We start from the raw sequence: 25,927 nt of genomic DNA on the forward strand, positions 1-25,927 counted from the left end.
GGAACTATTTAGGAAGAATTGGGAGGTGTGGCCTGGTTGGAGGAGGTATGTCACTGGGGGTGGGCTTTGAGGTTTCAAAAGTCAGTGCCATTCACAGTTAGAGTTACCCTCCTCAACTCATTCTCTCTCTAGCTCTCTGCCTCCTACTTGCAAATGACAAGCTCTCAGCTACTGTTCCAGTGCCCTGCCTGCCTGCCAGCTGCCATGCTGCCTACCACAATGATCATGAACTCACCCTCTGAAACTATAAGCCTCAATAAACTCTTTCTTCTCTAAGTAGCATCAGTCATTGGTCTTACCACAGCAATAAATAAGTAAATAAGACACCGTATGACCATAACACAGAAATTAAATCTATGTGGAGGGCTGTGGGTACAGCTCCACGGTAGAGAACTTGTATAGTGTGTATATAACTCTAGCTTCAAACATCAACCCTGGAAAGTAGTCATCTTCAGAAAAGATGCTCGAAGGATATTTTGAAAATTCTATCCACTAAAATATTATCTCTCTCACTCTTGCAATTGCTTTTGTGCTGTGGATATCACTCTGTATAAATAAAGTGCTGATTGGCCAGTAGCCAGGCAGGAAGGATAGGGTAGGCAGGACAAGGAAGAGGAGAAGGCTAGAAACAGGAAGGCTGCGAGGAGACACTGCCAGCTGCTGCCATGAGAAGCAACATATAAAGACACCGGTAAGCCACAAGCCAGGTGGCAAAGTATAGACTAACAGAAATGGGCTAAATATAAGAGTAAGAGCTATACAATGGTAGGCCTGAGCTAATGGCCAAGCAGTTTAAATAATATAAGTGTCTGTATGATTATTGTATACGTGGGTTGTGGGACCACGGGGGCTTGGTGGAACCTGGAGAGAAGCTCTCCAACTACACTTTTGTTCTTTCACAGTGCTGAGATCAAATCCAGGGACATATGTTCACTACCACTGAGCTACATCTTCAACTCATTTTTTTTTTTAAATAGGGCCTTGCTATATAGCTCAGGCTGGCTTTGAACTTGTGATCCTTCCTCTGCCTCCTGAATGCTGAAATTACAGGTGTGCAACAGCCCATTTTAATTTCTTATTTGCACATATTGATTTCTCTCTCTTTTTTTTCTGAGATAGGGTTTCCTCTGTGTAGCCTTGGCTGTCCTGGAACTCACTCTGTAGACCAGGCTGGTATCAAACTCAGAGATCCACTCGCCTCTGCCTCCCAAATGTTGGGATTAAAGGCATGCACCACCACCACCTGGTACATATGGATTTCTTAAAGCTGGGTATCGCTGGGCATGAGTAATCTACTGTATGTAATCTACCTTGTTTCTATAAGGCGGTTGGTGATATAAAGACCAACATTCAATTGGGGAAAGGAAAACTAGAGTCATTCTTTTCCTTGATCCAAGTTGAACCTCAAAAGACCTATGCCAGGGCTGGAGATGGCACAATAGGACCCAGATTCAATTCCCAGCACACACATGGCAGTTCATAACTGCCTGTGACTACAATTTCAGGGGATCTAACACCTTCACACATACATACATGGAAGCAAAACACAAATGCACATAAAATAAAAATCAACAAATTATTTTTTAAAAGATCTATGCCTTGAAAATAAATGTAAGTGCATGTTAAACAGGACTGTGTGACCCCAGCTTACCTCATGCACCCTCATACTGATCAGGTGCCTTGGAACAGGTTTGAGGAAAGCAACTGTGCCCTGTTATCCTATTATATTAAGTTCTCCCCTTCCAAGGTTATCACAGTTTACTTCCTGAGCCCACACCACACACTGACTCCTAAGTCAAGCAAACAACTGTTCTTTTCAATAAAAGCACAAATGACAGAAGCACTTTATCTTATCCAGTCATCCAGCCCTAGACTGCACTTTCCAAATAACTGTAGCTCTAAACTCATTCAAACCTTAAAAACAGGGCCAGCATCTCTCACCAAGGAAGAGCTGCCTTTGCAGCCAGAGATAGGGCATACTAAGTCTGAACCTGCTCTTTCAAAAACTAAGTGTTCCAACACAATACATGAATGATAAGCTTTCATTCTGCCAGGTATGTCTTAAGTACTTATTAAGTGACAGTCACTGAACTAGGAATACAGTAGTAAATACACAATGCAAAGCCAGGCATGGTTGTGCACACCTTTATTCCCAACACTCAGAAGGCACAGCCAGGCAGATCTCTGAGCTTGAAACTAGCCTGGCTTACAGAGTGAGTTCCAGGAGAATTGGGGATATACAGAGAGACCCTATCTCAAAAAAGGAGAAAGCAAACCAAACCAAAGAAAAACCACAGGCATTTGACCCACCTTAAAAATGAAATCTAGCAAAGGGAAACATTCACAAAATACCTACACAATCAATCATCATGATAAGTGAGGTGGACAGTTGTTGTGCAATATTATTTTCAGGTGTGTTACATTTGTTTCTGCTGTATTAATGGTGTAAAGATGTATTGCTTTCTTTTATATTGCATTTGTTTAACTCTGGGAAGCTGTGTTACTTTGCCTGTCTAAAACACCTGATTGATCTAATGAAGAGCTGAACGGCCAATAGCAAGGCAGGAGAAAGGCTAGGTGGGGCTGGCAAACAGAATAAATAGAAGTCTGGGAAGAAAGGACCAAGGAAGGAATGAGAGAAGGAGCAAAAAAGAAGGGGCCAGCCACCCAGGCACACAGCCAGACACAGAATAAGAAGGAAAGAAAAGATATACAGAAATAGAGAAAGGTAAAAGCCCAGAGGCAAAATAGATGGGATAATTTAAATTAAGAAAAGCTGGCTAGAAATAAACCAAGCTAAGGCTGGGCATCCATAAGTAAGAATAAGATTTTGTGTGTGATTTTTTTGAGGAGGGGGAGTTGGGTAGTGGGCTGCAAAAGAGCAAGGAGTAAAGAGTAAAAACAACCAACTACAAGCAGAATAGAGGAAGGACACAAGAAGTCACAGGAACACCTAACAGACAGGAGCATGTCGGCCTGGAGAGTGGATGAGACAGGATGGTGTCCAATAAGCCTCCCAGAGGGAGCGCAGCTGAGAGCTGACCACAGAGAGGAAGATGGGCAGTCAAAGTGCAAGTGGGCACAGCAGCCCCTAGCCAAGTGCACTGCCTGACTTGTTCCTGAAATCAGTCCCACTCAACCTGCAGGAGTCCCCTAAAACATTCTCTCACCCAGACTTTCCAGGATCAACAACTGTGGGAAATTCCTCAAATAACCCACAGGCATGGCTGGAAAAGCACTTAAGACAATCTGAGAAAAGCAACCAGAACTGGAAGGAACTGTGTCCACTACAGCGACCTGTGAGTGTGAGCGACCCTCAATGAGAGTACGGAAGGACTGGAACGCCTACCCCACAAACTTGACACTGACACACCATGGTGCCCTTCCAGCACAGAATCTCTAAGGAGAACTCCTACAGGGCAAAAATCACCTGACTAAAACAAAATGACAGGAGGGAGGAAGTTCAAGAACGATATGAGCAAAGTCACAAAACTACTCTAGACCAGTTGATACTGAACAACAAAATGACTCAGGTTCAAATCCAACCAAATGTTACTGTAAGGAAAAAAAGAGATGAAGAAACGGGACAGAAATAAATGCAGCCTGGAAGACGTGTACATCCTTTTCCAATGATTCTAACAAAATACTGGATGCTGGGTAATGCCTAAAGAAAACTAGTTTGGATGGGAATGTAGTTCAGCGTCCACAATGCAGAAAAAGCTCTGCCCCCATCGTCACAAATGAGAAAGGGATGTTTACATAGTGACGATTCCATTCATGCATGTAATCACAGAGGCCAGAGGCCAGGTACTTTCCCACTTGCTCAACATCTTCTTTCAGATCAAGGTTCTCATTGGCTTACCAACTTAGCCAGACTGGCTGCCCAACAAGACCAAGAATCCTTTTGCCCGTTTCCCCAGTTCTGGAATCACAGGTATTCCCCTGGAGCCAGCTTTCTCACATAGGGTCTGGGGACCGAACTCAGGTCTTCGTGCCCACATGCAAGCATTTTACTGACTGGGCCATGTCTGCAGCCCAGGCTTCCTCCTTTATAACAACTCTTCTAAGAAGCGCATCATTCCCTTTGGTAGGCAGCATCCACAGTGACCTAATTATCTCCTAATTTGAAAGGTTAAAGTTTATCTTAATAGTCTACTTAAATTCTTCCACTTCTCCACACGACCACACTGCAACTAATCTTCTAGTACATCCACATCTAAACCACACACACACACACAGAGCATGCTGTTCCAAAATGAGGTAAATAATATTCATAGGCAAAAGAGTAAGTCCTAATTCACAAACACACGTAGGTGCCAAAGTCAATAAAGCACTAGAAATTAAAGAAAAAGTCATTTCACGAATATTACTTCAGAGACCCAACAGACAAAATGAATAAAATGTTTAACTTAAGAGAAAATAAGGACAAAGGCAATTCAAAAAATAAGTAATAAACATGGTCGGAAGGTATGGCTCAATAGTACAGTGCTTGCTTAACATGCATAAGAGTCTAGATTTGACCTCATTACCTCCCCCAAAAGTAAAATGAGTTTACAAATAAAGGCCCCCAAAGTGGAGCAGGGTCAGTGAAGGCACAGAAAAACAGTAAAAACTTTTTTTAAAAAGTTCTGATATTTAAACCCTAATACTGAAAATACACATTAAAAAAGCAAACTTGTGCCTGAGAATACTGACCCACAATGATTAGCACCAACACATACTTATAGATACTAAAGAGGAAAAAACACTTGAACACTCAGGCAAAAACAATAAGCAGCTTTCAAGGAAAAAAAAAAAACTTAGACTTTCAACAGCAAGGCTTTATTCCAAGAAAACAAAATAAAGTGTGTAAGACTGTCAAGAAAAACAAATGTGAACCAGCTATTTCCTCTCCAGCAAAAGTGACCTGAGAGTTGAAAAGTGCCTTGACAAGAAGCTGCTGTCGACAGATATGACGGAATACTGTTCCCACAGCCGCTTCCTGAAGGACCTAGCAGAGACTGAGCCTCATCACTCAGAAGACTGATCACAAACATAGTTTCAGAACTCGGTCGAAGGAGTTAAAAAGTGGACCACGCTCCATGCAGCGGCTCTAGGCTTTGGTAATAAAATGTAGTGTGACTACCTTAGAGCTGGGGGGAAGAGGAAACCACAAGTGAGTGTCTGAGTCTGCTTTAACCCTTTCTCAGTCATCACAGAGCTGATGCTGGCACTGATGTGTGATCCTAGATGAAGTCCTGAGCAGTATGGGCTAGTCCCCTCTGCCCCTGTCCTGAGAAACAGGATTCCTGGTGTAGAAATAAAGGCAAGGATGTAATACAGGACAGGCTAAGTTAGAAACCCAGAAGTGAAAGTATCAACATGAAACTGGGGGGTATCTTATTTAAGTTCTGCCCACTAAAGAGGTGCTACAGTGGTACCTAACACACCGGAAAAAAACAAAAACACAGCACTCCTCTATCGAGATGCAGCTGTGATTCTGAACCAAGAGTATTCTTCTAGCTTCCTGAGTTTGAACACTTCGTCCCCAGCTGGAAGTGCTGTTTGGGAAAGTTACTGAAGCTTTAGAAGGTGGAGGCCTGCTGGAGAAAGTGCAAGATGGAGGGGCTGGGTGGAGAGAGGAGCCAGGCTTTGAGGTTTTTAGCCTGGTCCCACTTATTTTCTGTTTCCTGAGTGCAGATGCAGTGTGATCAGCCAGTTTCCTGTTCCCATCACCATGCCACAGTGGACTCCTCCCTCTGAAACTTTAAGCTAAAATAAAGTCTTTCTCCCCGAAGCTGTCTGTTGTTTGGGCATTCTATCTCAGCAACAAAGAAGGAACTAGAAGAGAAACCAGGGCTTCTTCCAGCAAAGTTAACACTGAATTGCAGTGGGACAGTTACCATCATCAGAAAAGGCAAAGAAGCCAGCCGTACAGGACTCCTAGGCACAGTTCGAAAGGATCCAGAACAAGATTCCTTTATAGGCCAATGAAAACAACTTAAAATTAGACTGTGGGGATGGTTGCACAACTCTAAAAATATACCAAACCAACGCTGAATCGTACACTTAAAAAGGTGAATTGTACAATATATAAACCACATCTAAATGCAACTGTTTAAAGCAAGAGGAGGGGACGTAACAGGGCCTGCATGAACTTGGAGAGGCATCCTGTCCTCAAAAATAGCAAAGCGTGGCCTTCAAAAAGAGATCATGATTCCAAGTGAATGAAATATAGAGCATGTTTAAATGCATGAATTATTCAAAATTTGTTTAAATATAGTACTTACATATAGCTATAGTTGCATCAAAATTATATAGGACTAAGTACACATATACACAATGAGTACATATTAAAACAGGTGCAGTCAGCCAAGTGGGAGGTTGTATCACCTGTCATTTCTGGCTATGAACTACAGTTAAACAAGATAATATTACCACAGGAAACTCAGTGAGGACACACCCTCTCTTACAACTCCCTGTAAAAATATAACTAAGTTTAAAGGAAATTTGGTTTGGGGAGTCTTCGGTTTATTTGTTTGTTTGAGGTGGGGTCTTAAGCAACAAAGGCTAGTCTTGAATTTACTATGTACTGATCTTCTAATGGTCCTGCCTCAGTTTCCTAAGTGCAGAGACCACAAATGTGTGCTAACATGTCCAACTTAAAAACAGAATTTCTAGGCTGGGCGGCGGTGGTACACGACTTTAATCCCAGCACTCGGAAGGTAGAACCAGACAGATCTCTCCAAGTTCGAGGCCAGCCTGGCCTACAAAGCAAGATACAGGACAGACACGAAAACTACACAGAGAAATCCTGTCTTGAAAAACCAAAAAGATAAAATAAAATAAAATTTCTAATTAACGAGAAACGTACTGCTGTGGATATTGCTCTGTATAAATAAAATGCTGTTTGGCCAGTGGCCAGGCAGGAAGTATAGGCGTGACAAGAGAGAAGAGAATTCTGGGAGGTAAAGGCTGGGGTGGAGATATACTGCCCGCCGCCGCCATGACAAGGAAGATGTAAGGTAATGGTAAGCCACAAGCCACGTGGCCAAGTATAGATTAATAGAAATGGGTTAATTTAAGATAGAAGAAGTGGATAACAAGAAGCCTGCCACAGCCATACAGTTTATAAACAATATAAGTTTCTGTGTGTTTACTTGGTTGGTTCTGAGCGTCTATGGGCCTGGCGGATGAGAGAGATTTGTCCTAACTGTGGACCAGGCAGGAAAACTCTAGCTACAACATACTTTTTCTTTTTATCCTATACTGGGGCAACAGAAGCTGGAAAATGACAATATTGAATGTGATAGTTTGAACACCATGTGTGGTGAGGTGACTCTTGGAAAAAAGTAAGAAAGACGGACACTGAATAAATTTGCATAGGATACTCCTGAAAACAGATACCCTAGAAAAAAATTAGTAAAATAAAATTAAAAGGAAGAAATAAAACTTTTATTTTAGTAAAATAAAAGAAAGAAATTCTTAGATTTAAACATGTTATGAATTTCATTCACTTGGAATCACAGTCTTTTCTGAAGGCCATACTTTGCTATTTTTGAGCACAGGATGACTTTTCAAGTTCATGATCTGGTGATATAGATCAATAGTAGAGTGCTTATCTAGCATGCCTGAGGCCCTCAGGTCTATCCCAGGCACCTGTCTCTCTCTCTCTCTCTCTCTGTCTCACACACACACACACACACACACACACACACACACACACACACACACGAGCATGCACTCCTGACTACATACTTACCTAGTGGTATGTGGCAGGTAGATCTAGCTGGCTACCTCTGAAGAGTAATAAGCAATCAGTTTACTTCTTTCCATGTTTTAGTTTATGTGTATGAGTATTTTGCCTCCATGTATGTCCATCCACTGCGTGCATGCAGTGCTCTACAGATGCCAGAAGAAGGTATCAGATCCCCATGAACTGGACTTACAGACAAATATGAGGATGCTGAGAATGAACTGAACCTAGTTCCTCACAGCCAGTGTTCTTAACCACTGAGCCATTTTTTTTTTTTTTTTTTTTTGAGACAGAGTTTCTCTGTGTAGGCCTGGCTGTCCTGGAACTCTTGTAGACCACGTTGGCCTCAAACTCACAAAGATCTTCCTGCCTCCGCCACCCAAATGCTAGGATTAAAGGTATGTGCCACCATGCCTGGCTGGCTAGCTTGCTTGCTTGCTTGCTTGCTTGCTTGCTTTCTTTCTTTCTTTCTTTCTTTCTTTTTTTCTTTCTTTCATAAACTGGTAAAGAATCAAACATTTTCCTACCATTCTTGTATAACCTGTACCAATGGTACGAAAGTATCTGCATCAATAAATTAAAAACAGTTAGGCTCCCATCATCTACAATCTCAATAAGTTTGTGGACATGGCCACTAAGCATCAGCTGGTATGACAAAAGGATGAAGAAGCAGACATTAGCTGCTTCATGCTAGAGCAGTGGTTCTCAACATTGCTACTGCTGTGACCCTCTCAAACAGTTCCTCACGTTGTGATGACCCTCGCCATAAAATTATTTCATTGCTACTTCATAACTGTAATTTTTCTACTGTTCTGAGTCATAATTACCTCATATGCAGGATATGGGATACGTGACCCACAGGTTGAGAACCCCTGTGCTAGAGAAAGACACCACCATGAGATTCATGACACAGGTACACCATGAACCTGATCACACTTTAGAGCACAGCGACCGTCTGCAGGAAACACAGACCAGAGACAAGAGGTGACTGTACTACAGCTGTCAATCAGCAAGATTCAGACTGGGAAAGTCCACACGCTACATGTTCTATGGTCTTCAGAGGGTAAAAATTAAAGAGAAGACAAGTGCAGGATGTGATGGAAAGCATATTAGTAATACCTTTGACAAACACGTCCGTAAATGAGCACGATTCAACCTAAGGTATAACCCTAGGTGATGATACTGAAATGAAATGCAAGGGAGAACTCACTTTACAAACCAGGCCAGGGGTTACTCTAGGAACAGAATGAGTGTGATTAGTGTGACACACAGGGGGCTGCTGGGGCAGGTAGCAAGGCTAATTCCTCAGCTGGGTGATGGGGCAAGTGTGCTCCATCTTAAGATAATGTAGTAACACATTTAAATCAGGTGACTATTTGTATTGGTGTTATATTGGACACCAAAAAAAAAAAAAAAAGAAAAAAAAAAGGAAAATTCATACCACTAGTATAAACTGGAATAAACAGAATACAACTACATAAAAATAAGCACAGTTACTATATTTTTACTGGCTAATACAGCTTCAGCAAACCTCCTACTCCTGTTTTTATATTGAAAACAAACTACTGTCAGGTGTTAAGGACATTCCAGAACTGAAATGAGCCCTTCTTCTGACTTGAGGCCTAAAGATGCGTGAAAGGGGAGGTACTGTGATTGCAGATGATCTCCACTGTCTCATCTACCTCCTAAAGTTGACCTAAATTCATCTCATGACATCCCACATCCTACCTTATGGAAGCGTGAGGTTACTAAGAGTCTAGTGAGTGGAGATAAGTCAGGCTAACAAAGGAGATGGAAAAAAGCTCTCCCAGACCATCAACAAACTTACTTTATTCATTCAGCCCTTTCAAAACAACCTTAAAAGGTTTATTTTTCCATTATAAGCATTTAAGCAAGAGGCCAAACCCATAGCCAGAAGAAAGGTGCTTGTCCTCATCCTAGCTACGAGCACACACTTACTTCACCGTGACTCAGGGCACCTCTGGAGCCTCGCAATGCTCCATGTCTGCCCCCACTCCTAATACATTAGTAGCCCCGAAGAGACATGGGCCCTGCATCTGAAAGGCAAATTACAGAAACAGCAAGTGGGCTCCTTCATCTGAACCCCATATCTTAAAACAAGAGCAGATGGACTCCTTCATCTGAACCCCATATCTTAAAACAGGAGCAGCACCCTGAGCTGCTTGTGGGATCATAACCACTACCCTGAGATAAACTCGGTCCTTTAAAAAAAAAAAGTGGAGGTGGGGGTCAGATTATATAAGAGACAATATTAACTGTCAATGAGCAAACTGGAATTCAAAAGGACAAGTACACATTTACTAAAAACAAATATGAAAAATGGTCTGGCTCACCAGAATACAATTTTACAATTTGAGACCAAGTCAACTTCATCCCCCCTCTTCCAAACTGTTCTACATTAATTGGAACAGAGATAGAAAGCGAGGGCCAGAAGGGGTCCATTTCCTGATACTGCTACTCCCAGGAAAGGACACAGTGATGCCAATGCTTTAGGATGAAGTTCAAAAAGGACTTTTTAATTTTATTTTATGTGTGGGGGTGTTAGCTTGCCTGCATGTCTGTGTACCACAAGCATACAGTGCTGTGGAAGCCAGAAGAGGACATCATGTACCCTAGAACTGAAGTTATAGATGGCTGTGAGCCCCTATGTGGGGATGGGAATAGAACATGGGTCCTCTCTAAGAGCAGCCAGTGCTCTTCACCCCTGAGCTATCTCTCTGATCCCCAGGCATGAATTATTTAAGGGGAACTTGTATAAAAGAGGAAGATGAGGGTGAGCTTTCTTCCTCTTCACCCTCTGCATCTATCTTCCTTGAGTTGTGAGACCCCCACAAGGCCCACTCCCTCTCATTATCTCCTGCTCTTCAGTATCTGCTCACTATGTTGTAAGAACTCTCAACTTCCCAGCTAACCTCACTCTTTCTCTTGTTTCTACATATTCATGAGACATACATACAAACAAATATTTCTAGACCTGCTAAACTGGTTGACACGGGAATCCCAAGCTCTTTCTGACACACAGTACTTATGGAAGCCTAGCCAATAGTCTCCATGTCTGAGAAAAACAGACTTAATTCACACCCCTGCATTCTCTCTGTACAAGATGGTACACCCCTTCCTCCAAGAATTAGTTCCCAGCCCCCGTTTTGTATGAACATCCCCAGCAACAGGACTCCTTCCCTGGACACGACTTGGCATGGGGATTCATGAATGCTAACAACACTCTAGCTCCAAACCAGCCACTGCCAAGATAAAGACTTTGAAAACCCAGTCAGTAACATTCATTTATCCTCCATTGTAAAAATGGCTGCAAGTAAAACACATCCAAAGTACAGAACTGGGGTCGACACACGGTAGCAGTGCAGTGCGACTCCAAGGCAGAAACTCACAGCAGACCAAAAGTTCATCAGATGCCATCCTGGGCTTGTGTATTTTCAGCCAGACAAGGCACCCTGGCCCATGGGCCTGTGACTCAGGGCAAGTCTACAGCGGGAAGATGGTTAGGCTACAGCACAGAGAGGAAGGTAGTATTTGTAGTTTCTGATGAGTCCCAGAGAAGTAAAAGAGCCTGTTTAAGCACTACTTACTGCCTGGTGGATGTGCGCCTTCACTTGCTCACTCAACATGCCTTCAAAGACAAAGGAGTCGCCAAACTTCTCTGCCTATAAGGAGAGTAACCAGAAAAGGTTAGAGTCACAGGCTTCAAGGGTGCCATTTTTTTGACAGTGCTACTATGGTGATATTTCCCATCCAAGTGGACTCAGGTTTTCCCTATGACTTCCCCAACTACTCAGAAATGACTTGAAAGCATCCAATTTCCTCTTAAAAGAGGTTCACGTCACTCATGAGGCTGCTTTCATATGATACCTGATTAGCAGATAAGGCTGCAAGCTAGAAGAGATCAGATTCTGAGAAGATGATGCCCCGTGGAAGAAACATATTTCTCCCAATATTGTAAATAACCCTGAGAAATGGCAGTATTTATATATGTGATATTGCACAAGCAAGCTGTTTGTCCTCTGCCCTGCTCCTAGGATCTACGTTAAAGAATTAAATAGCACTGCTTGCTGATTCTCTGGCACATTCCATGAGTTTACAAGGGACCAATCTAAGCATCAGATGGAAATCTGTATTTTAATCACTTTTTGACAGTACTATCACAAATCTTCATCAATATCTGCTCTGAAAGTGGGACCCTTTGACCTCTAGGACCTGTGATTCCACTGCTCTAGTTTTCCTCCTGCATGGCCAACTGCTCTTACACATCCATGAAACATGAGGACCCATCCTACTGGGGCTCCCCAGAGCTCTGTGCCTGCCTATGTGAAAGCTCTCTAGTCTAGCAGCTCCCCAGCTTGTGTAGTGGGGCTCACACAGGCAGCTTGTTCAAACTCAGACTGCTGCTCTCCAGCCCCAGAGACTCTAATGATGGAGGCTGAAAGGAGGCCAGAACAAGCTGCCCCTTTTCACTCTGGGGGTTCTAGCACAGCGAGCTCAGGAGAAATGCAATGACTGACTGTGGACAGCCCCCCTAGACTCCTCACTTTACATGACCAGTTCTTGGAATGCCCCTAGTCTTCCCCACTAGGCCTGGCCTCTCCTCACCAGGTGAAGTTAACTGAGTCCTGATCCCTGCACATCAGGCCTTATAATAGGTCCCAGCCTGTTTTTACTGACTAGACATGAATGTTTTCTTCACCTCTGACAGCATTCATATGATCCTAGCAATACCACGATTTCTAACAACCCAGGCCACTCATTCATTCAACATATACATCTACTGTCACATGCCTGGTCTAGGGCTAAATCAGGGATTATAGTTCATAGGCATGGACTCTGTTCTTTTTCACATTTTTTACCGGCATATATTAATTATATGTAATAAAGGATTTTATTATGATATCTTCATACATGTAGAGAAAGCACTTTGATTCTATGCACTCATTATCCTCTCTTGTTCCTTTCCTACTTTCTATAACCATCCTCTTCTTCCAAGTAGAGCCCTTCTCCACTCCCATCCCCACGTGTGTGTCGGGGGAAGTATGTGTATTCCAATGAGTTTAATTATGGTTGCTTACAGGAACATGGGTAAAAGTTTATTTACAGGAGCATAGGCACTTGCCCATGGCTATACCTTTGAAGAAAATGGCTCTCCCTCCCCCCAGCAATCATTAACTGACTATAAATCCTCAGGAAGGGATGGTCTCTGTTTTTAAGGGACTTAAATGTGAGGGCAGATATAAAAAACAAGGTGAAAAAAATCATAAAAGTAATTACTACTTAATTTTGCTTTATAAAGTAAAACTAATAATGGCCTCCTGGCAGAGTGAGTGGAAGGCGCTGAAGAAAGGGACAATCCAGCCAAGCAGGCTGAGGCAGCAGCAAGCCACGCAAGATGAGACAAGCAGGGTGCTCCAGTTCTAACTAAAGGCACTCAAGGGGGAGGGTGCACTGTCCCCAAGAACAGAAACAGAGCCACTGGTAGACCGTGGTGACAAGTGGGATATGTACAACGAAGTTAGAGACACTGGGGGAAGTGTGTGAAATGCCACAAGAAGAGGAAACACCGTGTCCAAGGCAGGGATTCTCAATTTTGTTGTGCCCTACACCTTCCTGGCAGCATGAAGCTGAGACCTCGTCAGAATGAGAGTTCATAAACTATAACCAATAGGATTACTAAGACAGTTACTTAAAATTAGTGCTGCAATGGTTTGTGTGCTTAATAAATAACAGCAAGTCAGGTCTTATAATTCTCATATTTCAAGGTGGGGATGAATGCAAACAGCATTTCAACAGCAACAACTTGATGAACAAAGTCTGGCTGTGACTGTTCTTGGTGATAAAGTCCTCTGGGTGCTATTATCATGGCTTGTGGTCTATGTCTTAAGTGAATGTAAAGATTGTAAGTATGGAGATGCAGTATTTCCCATCCACATTCTCAGTTCCTAGGGGCTTAGGAGGCAGAGCTAAGTTTATCCCAGGCTCATTAGCCAGTCAGTCTAGCCAAAAATACTATCCACAGGTTCAGTCAGAGACTCTCTCAAAAAATAAGGTGGAATATCAGGCAGTTTATGACCACCAGTAACTCTAATTCCAGGAAATCCAATGCGCTCTTCTGGCCCCTTTGGTCACACACACACACACACACACACACACACACACACACACACACACAATTTTTCTAATAGATTATGAATTGAGCTGAGAATATGAAACAAAATGAATAGAAACTTTTGCTTACTACAAATATCTATAAAAAAGATTTACAACCACTTTGTATATTTTAGGAAATTCCAAAGAAATGAGACAGTGCAGAACTGAACCCAAATGTTGTTTTGCTTTTGGAATTCATCCAAATGAATTTTTTTAATCAAAAAAAAAAAAAAAAGTTTAAAGTAGGGACTCCACAAACTGAATAAAAGGGTAAAGTTTTTTATGAGATTTTAAAAAGGGCAGGACTTAGGAAAAAGTACATTTGAGATTCTCACCGAAACAGTCACAAACTAAAAGATCAACACCCCAGTTCCCATTTGGGACAAACATTCTCTTGCCTTGCACTGTGATTCAATGACCCCTGGAAAAGGTCTCACCGCACCCCACCCCCGCCCTGAAAAGAGCTTTGTGTCACTGAGGTACTAGAATAAAGCCACAATAATGAAAAGCTGCACTTAGACACTTGACCGCTTATGAAATATATAATGCTTGTGGGACTGGCAGTCTTTGCTGCATTCAGAAGAATTGTACGCCAGCTATGTTCTCAGCAGCCTCTCCAATGGATTAAAACACTACTACAATACAGCACAAGGGTTAGCAACACAGGTTCTGGGGTCCACACTGCAAACACCTGGTTACAATCATTGACCAGTAGTGTGATTAGGATGAATCAGTTTTGATTCTCAGCTTGTTATATCATGGAGATGCAGTGAGAAATTAGATGAAAGACAGATAAGGAAGTATTCATTACAGTGCCGGGCACAAAGGAAAAGCATTCAGAGTTCAGTGTTTGTAGCTATAGAACCCTTCTTGAATGTTCTGGATAATGGCAAGTTCTCCCTGGCACCCTCAAGCCCATTTAATTACCTCTGTCAAATAGCCAGTTGAGTTCACAAACTTCTCAAAATCAGCATTACTGACTTCATAGGCATCCATGTAAAAGGCATCAAGAGTGACTCTCCTGGCAGGGGCTTCTCCATCCTGCTTGATCTGAGGATCATCGGTGCCCATTGTAAATACTCCAGCAGGGATGAGGACCATCTGCAGTCAAAGGGGGAACACAGGGCATCATGCATCAAAAGCAAAGTATATCTGTGTAGGCTCTAAAGTTCTCAGCACACATCAAAACCAGTGCTTAAAACCCCCACCACAGAAATCTCTGCAAAACCAGTCAAATCCAGGTCTCGGGGAGATGGCTCAAGGGTGAATTGCCTGTTGCACAAACGTAGGGACCTGAGTTTGGAACCCTAGCAGCCACATCAAAGCTGGACATGATGGCTCAGATCTGCAACCCCAGTGGTGGGGGTAACAGGGTCAGAGACAGGAGTATCCTAGGGGATCAAGGGTCAGCAAGTCTGGCTGAATCAGTCATCTCCGGTTCAGTGAAAGACTCTACCTCAAAAACATAAAGTGGAGAAGCAATTGAGAAAGACGTCTAATGTCAACCTCTGGCCTCCTCATGTGCATGTATTTATGAGTGTACACATACATTCTCACACACACACACACACACACACACACACACACACACACACACACACACCTCCATACATCAATGATAGTGAATTACAAGCCATAGAAAGGAGGGAAATTTTTTTTTTTTTTTTGGAAAGTGATCTTTCTAGTTGAACCTCATAACAGATTTGGACATGCAAGGTAGACAGTTCTGGAAAAACCGAGGCTAACAATGAACTATGGTGTAAGGGAAATACTGAATTCTTATTTTTGTTTTTTTTAGGTTTATGCCTTTTTAATGTATGTGTAGGTGTCTGTGTCTCTGTGCCTATGTGTGCATGTTCATGTGTGGGGGCACTTGTTGGGACCAGAAGAGGGTGCTGGATCCCCTGGAGCAGGTCATTATGAGCAAAGCACCCCAACTGTTATCCCAGGCTCAGACAGTGGAGAGGGGAGATCATCCCCAGAGAATGCTTGCTAGTAAGACTAGACATATCAGAGAGCTCGGGGCTTGACTAAGATGCTCGGCCAGCATCAATGAAAGCAGTGGGAGAGCAATAAGGATGATTCTTAACATCAACCTCTGGCCTCCATACAACATGAATATGCACTCACACAACGTAAATATGAATATCTAGACACGCACAACACACACATACATTAAAGTTTAAAAACAATAAAATATTCAAAACAGGACAATCCAAAGAAAGAAGGTCTATGGTAGCCAGAGGCTATGAGGTGGCAGGGATGGGGAATGAATGCTTAATGGATGTGGTGTGTCCTCTGGAGATACTAAGGTACTCTGGACTAAGATAGAAATAATAGTTATGACTTCACTGAAAAATAAAATCACTGAGTTACATACTTCAAGACAGTGAATTATATATGAGTTATAGCTTAATTAAAAATAGGCCCTCAATTGGGCAGTAGTGGTGTGAGCCATTAATCCCAGCACTCAGGAGGCAGAAACAGAAGGATCTCTGAGTTCAATGCCAGCCTAGTCTACAGGGTGAGTTCCAGGACAGCCAGGGATACAGAGAGAAACCCTGTCTTGAAATAAATAGATAGATAAATAAATAAACAAACAAACAAACAAATAAATAAATAAAGACCATCTGTCAGAACACTTTCTATAGACATAAGGTATAGCTTTAAAATCATGAGTACAAAAAGTGAATTTACAGGCCTCCCAAATCTCATGAACTGTCAAGTATCTGTCTTAGAAACAAGAGTTCAAGTCAAAGAGGTTATTAGTTGGAAGGGAGCACTTCACAATAAGCACAGGAGAGTTGGAAGAACGCATTGAAATAGAGGTTGGGAGTCCGAGCATTACAGATTCGCTCAGCCACAGGTTACTTCAATCACGAGCAGATATTTTCCAGTCACAATAGTGCTACTTTTTAAAAAACATTTATATGTACAAGTGTTTTGCCTGCATGTATGTCTGGGTACCACACCACATGCATGAAGTGCTAGGGCCAGAAGAGGGTGTCAGGTCCTCTGTAACAGTGTTGTTAGCAGGCATGTGGTTGCATGGAATTGAACCTGTGTCCTCTGTAAGAACAGCAAGTGCTCTTAACCACTGAGCCTTCTCGAAACCTCTGGTACTGTTTTCAGCTGATTTATATCAAATGTGATATTTATCCAGAGTATCAATCCTGTTCCAAGAAATAAACCTTGACTTCCTCTATCTCCAAATCCCAACATCCATAGGTCACCTAGCCTGGCTGGTCCTCCTATACCTACCCATCTCTTTCCAGTATCCCCCTCTTCTCCAGTGCTGAGCAACTTCAGTACCTCACTGAGGGCCTCCCTGGATCCCATCTCACCCACCAGCACTGGGGAGGCAGAGGCACATAGATGTCTGTGAATTCAAGACCAGCTGGGTCTATACAGCAAGTTTCAGCAAGGCCAGAGCTACGCAGTGATACCTTGTCTCAAAAACAAATACATAAAGAAACTAATTAATCAGCAAATTGAAGTGTCAGCCTGATCAAATCTACTTTCCTATTGAAAATTGTGCAGGAATTCCTGTCACATTTTAGGGTGCAATTTCAAAATATCAGAATCTAATACTTATCACCCCTTACTTGTACTAGATGCATAAGTACCATAAGTCATCTTGTCTTTGTAAATTCCGTCACTGTTCCACGAATCGCCTCCTCCTCAGGCCTCACACCGTACACCCCTCCCTTAGCTGTGTTACAGCCCCTCCCTCCGCTTCCTCGCACGCTCATCTCTTTCTATTGCAATGCCTCCTCTCTCTTCTCTCTCTCTGACTCACACACAAATCACCTTAGGTACAGTTTCTTTTGTAACGTTCTATTTATGTGTATGATTGTGTGTACATTTCTGTGCTGTGTGTGTATGTGTGTGTGTGTGTGTGTGTGTGTGTGTGTAAAGGTGGGCATACACACGTAAACATGCTTGTGGAAATCAAAGAACCACCTTGGGTGTCATCTTTAGCAACACAATTCAGCTCCATTAAGAAAGGGCCTCTCATTACCCTGGAGCTCACCAGTTTGGCTAGACTGGCTGGTCAGCAAGCCTCGGGCATCTTCCTGTCTGTCTCCCAGTGCTGGAATCAAAAGCACATGTCACCACACCCAGCTTGCATGTGGGCAATGGGGATCAAACCATGGAATCACGCTTGCAGGGCAAGTGCTTTACCAACTGAGCATCTTCACAGCCTCATCAGTTACATAGTTTCTCCTTCCCGGTACCTTAGACTTCTTATGAACCCCAAACAAACTTCATCTCTAAACCTCCAGCACATCACATAGCACAAGATCCACAGTCAAAGGGCAAATGATCTTCACAGCCTGAACACATAAGACCATGAATATGAGGAGTAAGTTACTATTTGAATTATTCATAGGCAAAATGACCAAAAGTCCATTTCATTTGTAAGACAGTCTCAGCCATGAGCTACACGTGTGTGTCATAGTGAAACCTGTAATAGCCTTGGCTCAGGGACTGAGCTGGATTTACCCATTATTCTTAATACTCTATAACACCTGGGGTACAGACTATACAATACTTACGAGAAAACTGGGATTTTATAAAACAGCTCTGCAAAGAAGTACAAAAACTTAAGATTTCGAACAAAAGTTTCAAGAGTAGTCTTAAAATAGGATCTGGAAACATGGCTCTGCAGTTAAGAACACATACTGTTCTCAGAGGATCAGAGTTCAATTCCCAGCCCCCAATCAGGTGGCTCACAACCAGTAACTCCAGCTTCAGGGGATCTAACACCCTCTTCTGGCCTCCTGTTGTGTTCCCTCCTAGATTAAACCCTTCCATCTTGAAAGGAGGCTCCTTATAATATAGGATGCTTACAGAGAAGAAGCATTCCTTCCTGCAGGGAAACTCATTAAGCCCAGGAAGCAAAATAAAAGTTGATGGAAGTCCCTAAAACTAACCAGATTCACAAGGTCCCTCTCTCCCTCGCATATTAAAGCAGGAAGAACTGCAAAGAGATACTCTCATTCTAGCTGAACTGCCTGGAAAAGGCAGAGACCAGCCACCACTCTGCTGTTGAGTTGCCTGAAGACTGTGTAGTGTGCTCCAGGTTCCCAGCCTTTGTGAGCTGTCACCTATGCTGGGGTGGACGTTGGTAATGCAGCTGTCTTTGAGTCATTTCTGCTCCCGTAAATAACCCTCACCCATGTTCCTGGAATTTGGTGGCATCGTTACTTTGGGGTGCCGTCAGTTCTCTATCTAGGGTGAGTAGACATCTGTTTATGTCCCCCTGGGAAGAGTGTCACAAGGCACTTTATAGGTGTTTGCACTCACATGCACATAATTTAAAATAATGTCAAAATAGTCATAAAATGAATCTTTTTGTTTTGTTTTGTTATTTTGAGACAGGGTTTCTCTGTGTTGTTTTGGTGCCTGTCCTGGATCTCAAGACCAGGCTGGCCTTGAGCTCACAGAGATCCACCTGGCTCTGCCTCCCGAGTGCTGGGGTTAAAGGCGTGCGCCACCACCGCCTGGCTAAAATGAATCTTAAGATCCCATAAAGGTTTCATAAAGAGCCATATTGGGTGCTGTTATCACAGCACTTGAAAAGGCAAAAGTGTCATGAATTCAAGGCAAAGTCTGGGATACACAGTCACCCTCCCCACAACAAGCGAAGATTTCATAAAGGAGTTACAGAAAGCGGGGAAAGGAGAAAAAAATCAAGCCCACAGAAGACAAGGTCTTACTATGAGGATGGCTTCAATTCCCTCAGCTCAAACCCACAGCCCAAAGGAAGCTGGGCCAGCATACTGTACCCAACAGACTTCTGCAATTACTAATTATTTCTCAAACTCTTCTCCCCCAAGGTGAAGACCAGCAATGCTAACACCATCACAGCTTGCACTGTGGACTCCTGGCCTAATTTCTTTTCCCTCTTTGATTAACCAACGAAGAAAGTGAGTACTGAATAGGCCAGGTCTCCATTCTGGAGGATACAGATAAAAATAGCTCTAGACTGTTCTAAGTAGATCATAATTTCTAACTTATACTAATCAGGCTTTTTGTCCTACGAATGTAAAATGCCCATTCTAGTGAAATTCCATACATCCATGTATTTCACTCTTCAGGATCTGAGGCCAAATTAAAGGAGTCCAATAATCCATTCTTCCCATTCACCACATCTTCTGCCACTGCCACTCAAGACAGACCCATAGGGGCCAGTGAGACAGTTCAGAATATGAGGCCACTTATTGTACAGCATGGCAGCCTGAATACGATCCCCAGAAGCCATGCAAAGGTAGATAGAGAGAAGTGACTCCTTTGAGTTGTCCCTTGACTTTCATGGAAGTACATACATAAACACACACACACACACACACACACACACACACACACACACATATACACACTTAATCAACATTTTCTTAAAGACTGAAGCATAAGGTAGTCAAGAATCACTCCATTATCACAGAACTATGCTTTACGCTACACATACCACTATGAACTCCGTGAGCTGGTGTGGCCTACCCAGCATCTATTCCTGTACATGCAGAAGCATCTGAGGTCTCCTTTGAAAAATCCCTTCTCAAAACCTCACACATAAACATGTGTACCCCAATGTGAAGATGGGTGACTCAACTACCATGTCCTGTGGCAAAGGCCTGTGTTCTGCATGCATGATCTGTCATGATCCATGACATCCATGCTTTGAGTCTCTAATGGGTGAGTTTATTAGGCAAACAACAAGCTTGTAGAGCATCAGATCAGAAACACTACACTATCCAGCAGAGACTGACTGGGATAGCTCAAGGCACCAAAGAGCCAGCTGGGGCCTCTGAAGATCCACAAAAAAAGGGCCCAGGGCACAAAGACTTCTCCTGGGCGAGGTTTCCCATTAGCCATTCCCACGACAGGCTTTGTTGTATCATGGGATAAATAGTAGCTGAGTCTCCATTTTGGGAAACACTGCAGGTGAGTTTCTCAACAGTGTTCAAGGATATAATTTTCACCCATCCTGGGATAAGGGATCTTGAAGGGCGCTTTTAAGATAAGCATGCATAGGTTTAACCTGGAGAGGCCAATCTCACCTCCAGAGCCAATTCTCAGTGAGTTTAAATAATATATGGCAATTTAGCAATTGTATCTATTACAACCTAGCCAATCCTGCCTTTATTCTGAGCGGAGACTCAACTAGGAACAGAACCATGGCTCAAAGCTCACTTTTCCTGGACCGACCAAAAATGAACTCTTCCTCTTCCAACTGGTTTGGGAGACAGGATGTTATCCAGAAACAGAGCCAAATTAAAATAAGATAATGCAAGGGACAGTCAATGATGGGCTTGGAGATGCTGCCTGATGCCCTGGATCCAGCTGTGTATATAGCCATGGCCATTCTTGAACTTCCCCAGTATAGAAAATCCATAACTCTCTCCCTCCTCAATTTAAGCTACTGTAAGAATTGTTTTGTGCATAAAAATGAAATAAACTCATATACAACTCTTTTGGAAAGCTCTTTTTCCATTTCCTTCTTTCCACTCTTTAAACTTAACATAAAAGGCTCTGGCAAAAGAAATCTGTATGTCAACAGCTATGCTGGCTACATAAGACCTATGTAGCCACACCACACACAGACATTACTCATAGGAGGAATGGCATCCTGATTTTATCCAGCACTGAGATTTGATTTATGATGATTAAGTTGCCTCACCTATGAACTAGAAGACAATACACTGCACAGGATTCTTGGGAGGGTGGCTAGTAGAAGTATATGTTTACAAAGGCTTCTTTGAAAAGTACCTGACAGCTTTTATCTCCCAAAGTAGCTTCTCAATATTGTACCTACCAAAAAAGACAAAACATCACTCAAGGTTAGGCCCTGGGGGAAGGGTAGTCTATAAAGAATAAAACAGGTCTAAACCAGTCTCCATCATCAAGTAGGTAACGGGAAAAACACCACCACAGTAAGTAAAACAGACAAGTCGCCATTGGGCACCACCACCCTAAAAAAAATGGTACGAGCATTTATAGACTAGGAAAAAGTAGTCATAGGTCTACGTGCCACCATCCCAACAGCTTGGCTGGAACAGGAAATGTGCACACAAGCATCTTTAGTCGTTGCAATGCCAACTAATACTGTGTCAATCTACAGAAATATTGAGGGGAGGGGAGGAAAGCTTCAGGCAAGACCCACACAGAATGTTACCCCCCCCATCAAGTCCTGAACATTAGTGCCAAAATTAACATAGAGGAAAGAAAAGTGAGGTGGGAAACAAGGAGAGACTGTATAGGAATACAGAAAAGGGGTGTTATTCTGAGGACCTGGGGTGAATTCCCTTAAGTTTATTCCACAGATGCACACATAGACAAGCAGCTAGCAGGAAGAACGAAGAACCATTTCTTTATTCACTGTTTTCATCTGTATATGCCAACATCTAACACACCTAGGCACTGTGCAAAAGACATAAGTAAATGCAATAAAGCAAGTACACTTGGCCTGGTCCTTCCTTGGGCTCAAGTGCTAAGCACACAGGATAAATTTACACAAGCCTGCCCTCATCAAACAGATGCCACTGAAACAGACTGCAGGTGAGTTTAAGGCAGGGCTGGAGACTCAGTCTCCCTGGGAACTAAAACAAAACTAAACTAAAACCAACTGAGAACTTAAATCCGAATCCATCTAACTTTAAATTCTTAGCTCTTCACCAGGAGAGCAGGGTAGAGGAAGGGAGAAGTGGGCAAGAAGACATAAAAAATAATGGACAACACTCTTCGAGCTAAACTCTTGAAACTTCAGTACTAAATACAGCCACAAAACCCAGCCCACCTCCCGGTGGGGAGGAGCAGGAGGCGGGGGGGGCGACTCCTGTCAAATGGGATCATGAGCTGAGTGACTTGGGGTGTGGTTAGACCCTTACCAGGCCTCCCTGATCACCCCTAGCCTGGCTCATCCCGGCCTCAGGCCCGGGACCGGTGGCACCCACACGCCCCGAAGAATGGAAGGCGCACCTTGGTGAGTGCAAGCGGTCGCGCGCCGGAGGCCAGGCCCGGGGCGTTCGCCTCCCGGGAGTAGAGCTGCGAGGCGGCCGCTGAGCTGCCGTGGGCCCCGGGCCGCTGGGGCGATCCGCATCCGCACGAGCCCGCGAGGGACGCCGTGCCTTCCCCGGCCCCGGCCTCTTCGCTCTCTGCCGCCCCGAACGCCAGCACCAGGAGCCAGAAGACGCAAGGCAGCCCGGTGCAGCAGCCGAGAGCCGGCCCTCGCGCGGGCGCAGCCATGTTGTTCCGCGAGTCATGTGGTCCCGTGGGTCACGTGACCGGCCCACTTCAAGTAGTAGCTTTTGGCTGAGTAGGCTGAGAATGCTTCCAGGTGAATCTGGGACTCTTCAGCTAATGTTAAAAGAATGCAAAACACAACAAAACTCGACGATATTCAAGGCCTCCGCAGACCATGCAGCCCTCTCTAGTTTTCTGGTGGAAAATGATATTTTAATTTATGCAGTATTTGTTAAGCACCAGTATTATATTAAATAAGCACTTCATTAAACAAAACAAACAAACAAAAGACTTCTTTAATCCTTAGAGTGAATCTGCAATATTGGGTTGACAGAAAAATTAAATGACCTGCCCAAATCATGTAAAAACTAAAATCTAAACCCAAGGAATATAATCATAAGTCCTGAATTTTAATTATCAGTGATTCAGTAAATGGACCCAAAAAGGAAAAATGAACATGGTGAAGGACAACACTTTTCAAAGTTTGGACCACGCCAACAGCAAGGTCATCACGTGGTTATTTACTAGAAATGCAACACTTTATCGGAATCTATGGAAATAGGACACAGCAATCTGTTCTCTCTCTCTCTCTCTCTCTCTCTCTCTCTCTCTCTTTCTCGGGAGGGGCAAGACCAGAAGAGGACATCTTTACTGAACTTGGAGCTAAACTGGAAACGAGGAAACACGGAAACCCAGAAGATCCTCCAGTTTCTATCTCTTCTCAAAGCAATGGCATTTCAGGCTCAGGCAGGACCCAAGTTTCTAGCATATGCAGGACATTGCCCAGCCCTCTCTTTCCACCCTTCTACTGCTTATTTTAAAGACACTGTGTATGTCCTGACTAACGTGGAACTTACTGTGTAGACAAGCTGGACTCAAACTTTCTGAAATCCTTATTCTGTTGCCCCCAAGTGATGGGATTACAGGAGTGCACTACTCACCATGCCCAAGTGAACCTTGTGGCTTAACAAGTTCTTTAATACTTGAAGATGTCATGAGGTTCTGTTGTTGTTTTGACAAAGTCATGCTACATAGTTCAAGACGGCTTTGAACTCCTGATCTTGCTGCCTAAGCCTGCAGAGGGCTGGTATTACATACCTGTGCAACCATACCTAGCTCATATTAAAGTTTAGTAGTGATTATTCTAAAGTGCCATCAGCAAATAGATTGTAAGACAAAAACAAAAGTAAGACAAAAGGGGGAATCCTCAGATTCTTAGACTAGACACTACCATGGTCTGAGGTGATGGTAACTGCTCTTACTATAAGATATTCTGCAGGTTGATGCCTGAGTCAGTGAAGCCTAAGAGCTTGATACCAACCTGAAAAAAAAAAAAAGGTATAGTATTATACTAATAAAATCCAATACATGAGCCTGCTGTGGATTATGCTCATTGTTAATAAAAAAAGCTGATTGGCCAATAGCAGGGCAAGAAGAGATTGGGCGAGACAGCATGACTCAGAGAGAATGATGGGAGGAAGAAGGGTGGAGTCAGGAGAGTCCGGGAAGATATCAGCCAGCCACCACTGGGCAAGCAGGATGTGTAGAAAATGAGGTAACAAGTCATGAGCCACACGTGGCAGAGCATAAATAGAAGTATGGGTTAATTTAAGGGTAAGAGTTAGCTATCATCCTCAACTATCAGCCAAGCACTTATAATTTACATTCAGCTTTTGAGTGTATCTATTTGGGAGCAGGCAGTCAGGACAGGAAAACTCCACCTGCATGATGAGCTTTATAGAAACAACGAGATATATTTTTAACTATGTTTATTTATTTTTATGTGTCTGGGTGTTTTACCTGAATGTATGTCTGTGCACCATGTGTGGCCAGGGCCTGTGGAAGCCAATAGAAGAAATCATATCCCCTGGAACTGAAGTCACAGATAATTGTGAGCTACCATGTGGGTGCTGGGAATCAAACTTGGGTCCTCTAGAAGAGCAACAAGTGCTCTTAACCACTGAGCCATCTCTCCCTCCCCTGCTTTTGGGTTGTTAGAAGTGATAATGGTATTTGTGACTGTTTGAGTTTTTACTGTCTTTTTTAAAAGAATTAATTTACTTGAGAGCTAGAAAGATGGCGCAGTAGTTAAGATCACTGTCTCCTCTTCCAATGGATTGAGGTTCAGTTTCCTGCATCCACATGGCTACTTGCAACCATCCGTAACTCCAGTTACAGAGGACCTAGTGCCTCTGAGGGTACCAGACATACACATGGAACACACTTTACACTGAGGCAGACAAAACTCTCATGCATTAGCGAGACAGCTGTGTAGCTTGATCTGCTTAAGTGGGCCCCTGGCAGTAGGATCAGAATCCATCCCCTGTGCATGAGTAGGCTTTTTGGAGCCCACTACCTATAATGGGACACCTCGCACAGCCTTGAGGCAGGGAGAGGGGCTTGGGCATGCTTCTATTAAATGTACCTCCCCATGGGAGGCCTTACCTTCTTGGAGGGAATCAGGGGGTGGGTTGGGAGGGGGGGGCTGGAGGGGCAGGAGGAGAGAAGAAGGGGATCTTTGATTGGTATGTAAAATGAATAAAATTTTTTTAATTAAAAAACTCATGCAATATGAAATAAAAATTTAATTTTTAAAAAAAATGAATTCCTTTTCTGTTTAATATATATTGAAACTATGTGTATGTGTAACATTGAGGATTTGCTTCCTTAACCCCCATCAAAAAAAAAAAAACAAGGGCCACATAGGACAAGATGGGTCGATACTTGTGGTAACTAATTGATAAGTATGTAAATACATACTGAACTATTCTA

The 25,927-nt window shown here is 43.1% G+C and overlaps 1 protein-coding gene across 2 annotated transcripts in view; it reads right to left on the bottom strand.

The window, feature by feature from the left end:
- The window catches only part of Sumf1 (sulfatase modifying factor 1), a 76,475-nt gene extending 53,305 nt beyond the window's left edge, over positions 1-23,170 (bottom strand). For both annotated transcript variants that reach the window (XM_036180261.1, XM_036180260.1), the window contains exons 1-3: positions 22,892-23,170; positions 14,837-15,010; positions 11,344-11,418 (exon numbers count right to left, since the gene is read on the bottom strand). In XM_036180261.1, the coding sequence (XP_036036154.1) occupies positions 11,344-11,418; positions 14,837-15,010; positions 22,892-23,158 (516 nt within the window). In that variant the 5' untranslated portion in view covers positions 23,159-23,170. The remainder of the gene's footprint in view (positions 1-11,343; positions 11,419-14,836; positions 15,011-22,891) is intronic.
- Positions 23,171-25,927: the final 2,757 nt, after the last annotated feature.

The sequence above is a fragment of the Onychomys torridus genome, chromosome 3 (assembly GCF_903995425.1).
Source record: "Onychomys torridus chromosome 3, mOncTor1.1, whole genome shotgun sequence".
Classification (NCBI taxonomy): domain Eukaryota; kingdom Metazoa; phylum Chordata; class Mammalia; order Rodentia; family Cricetidae; genus Onychomys; species Onychomys torridus.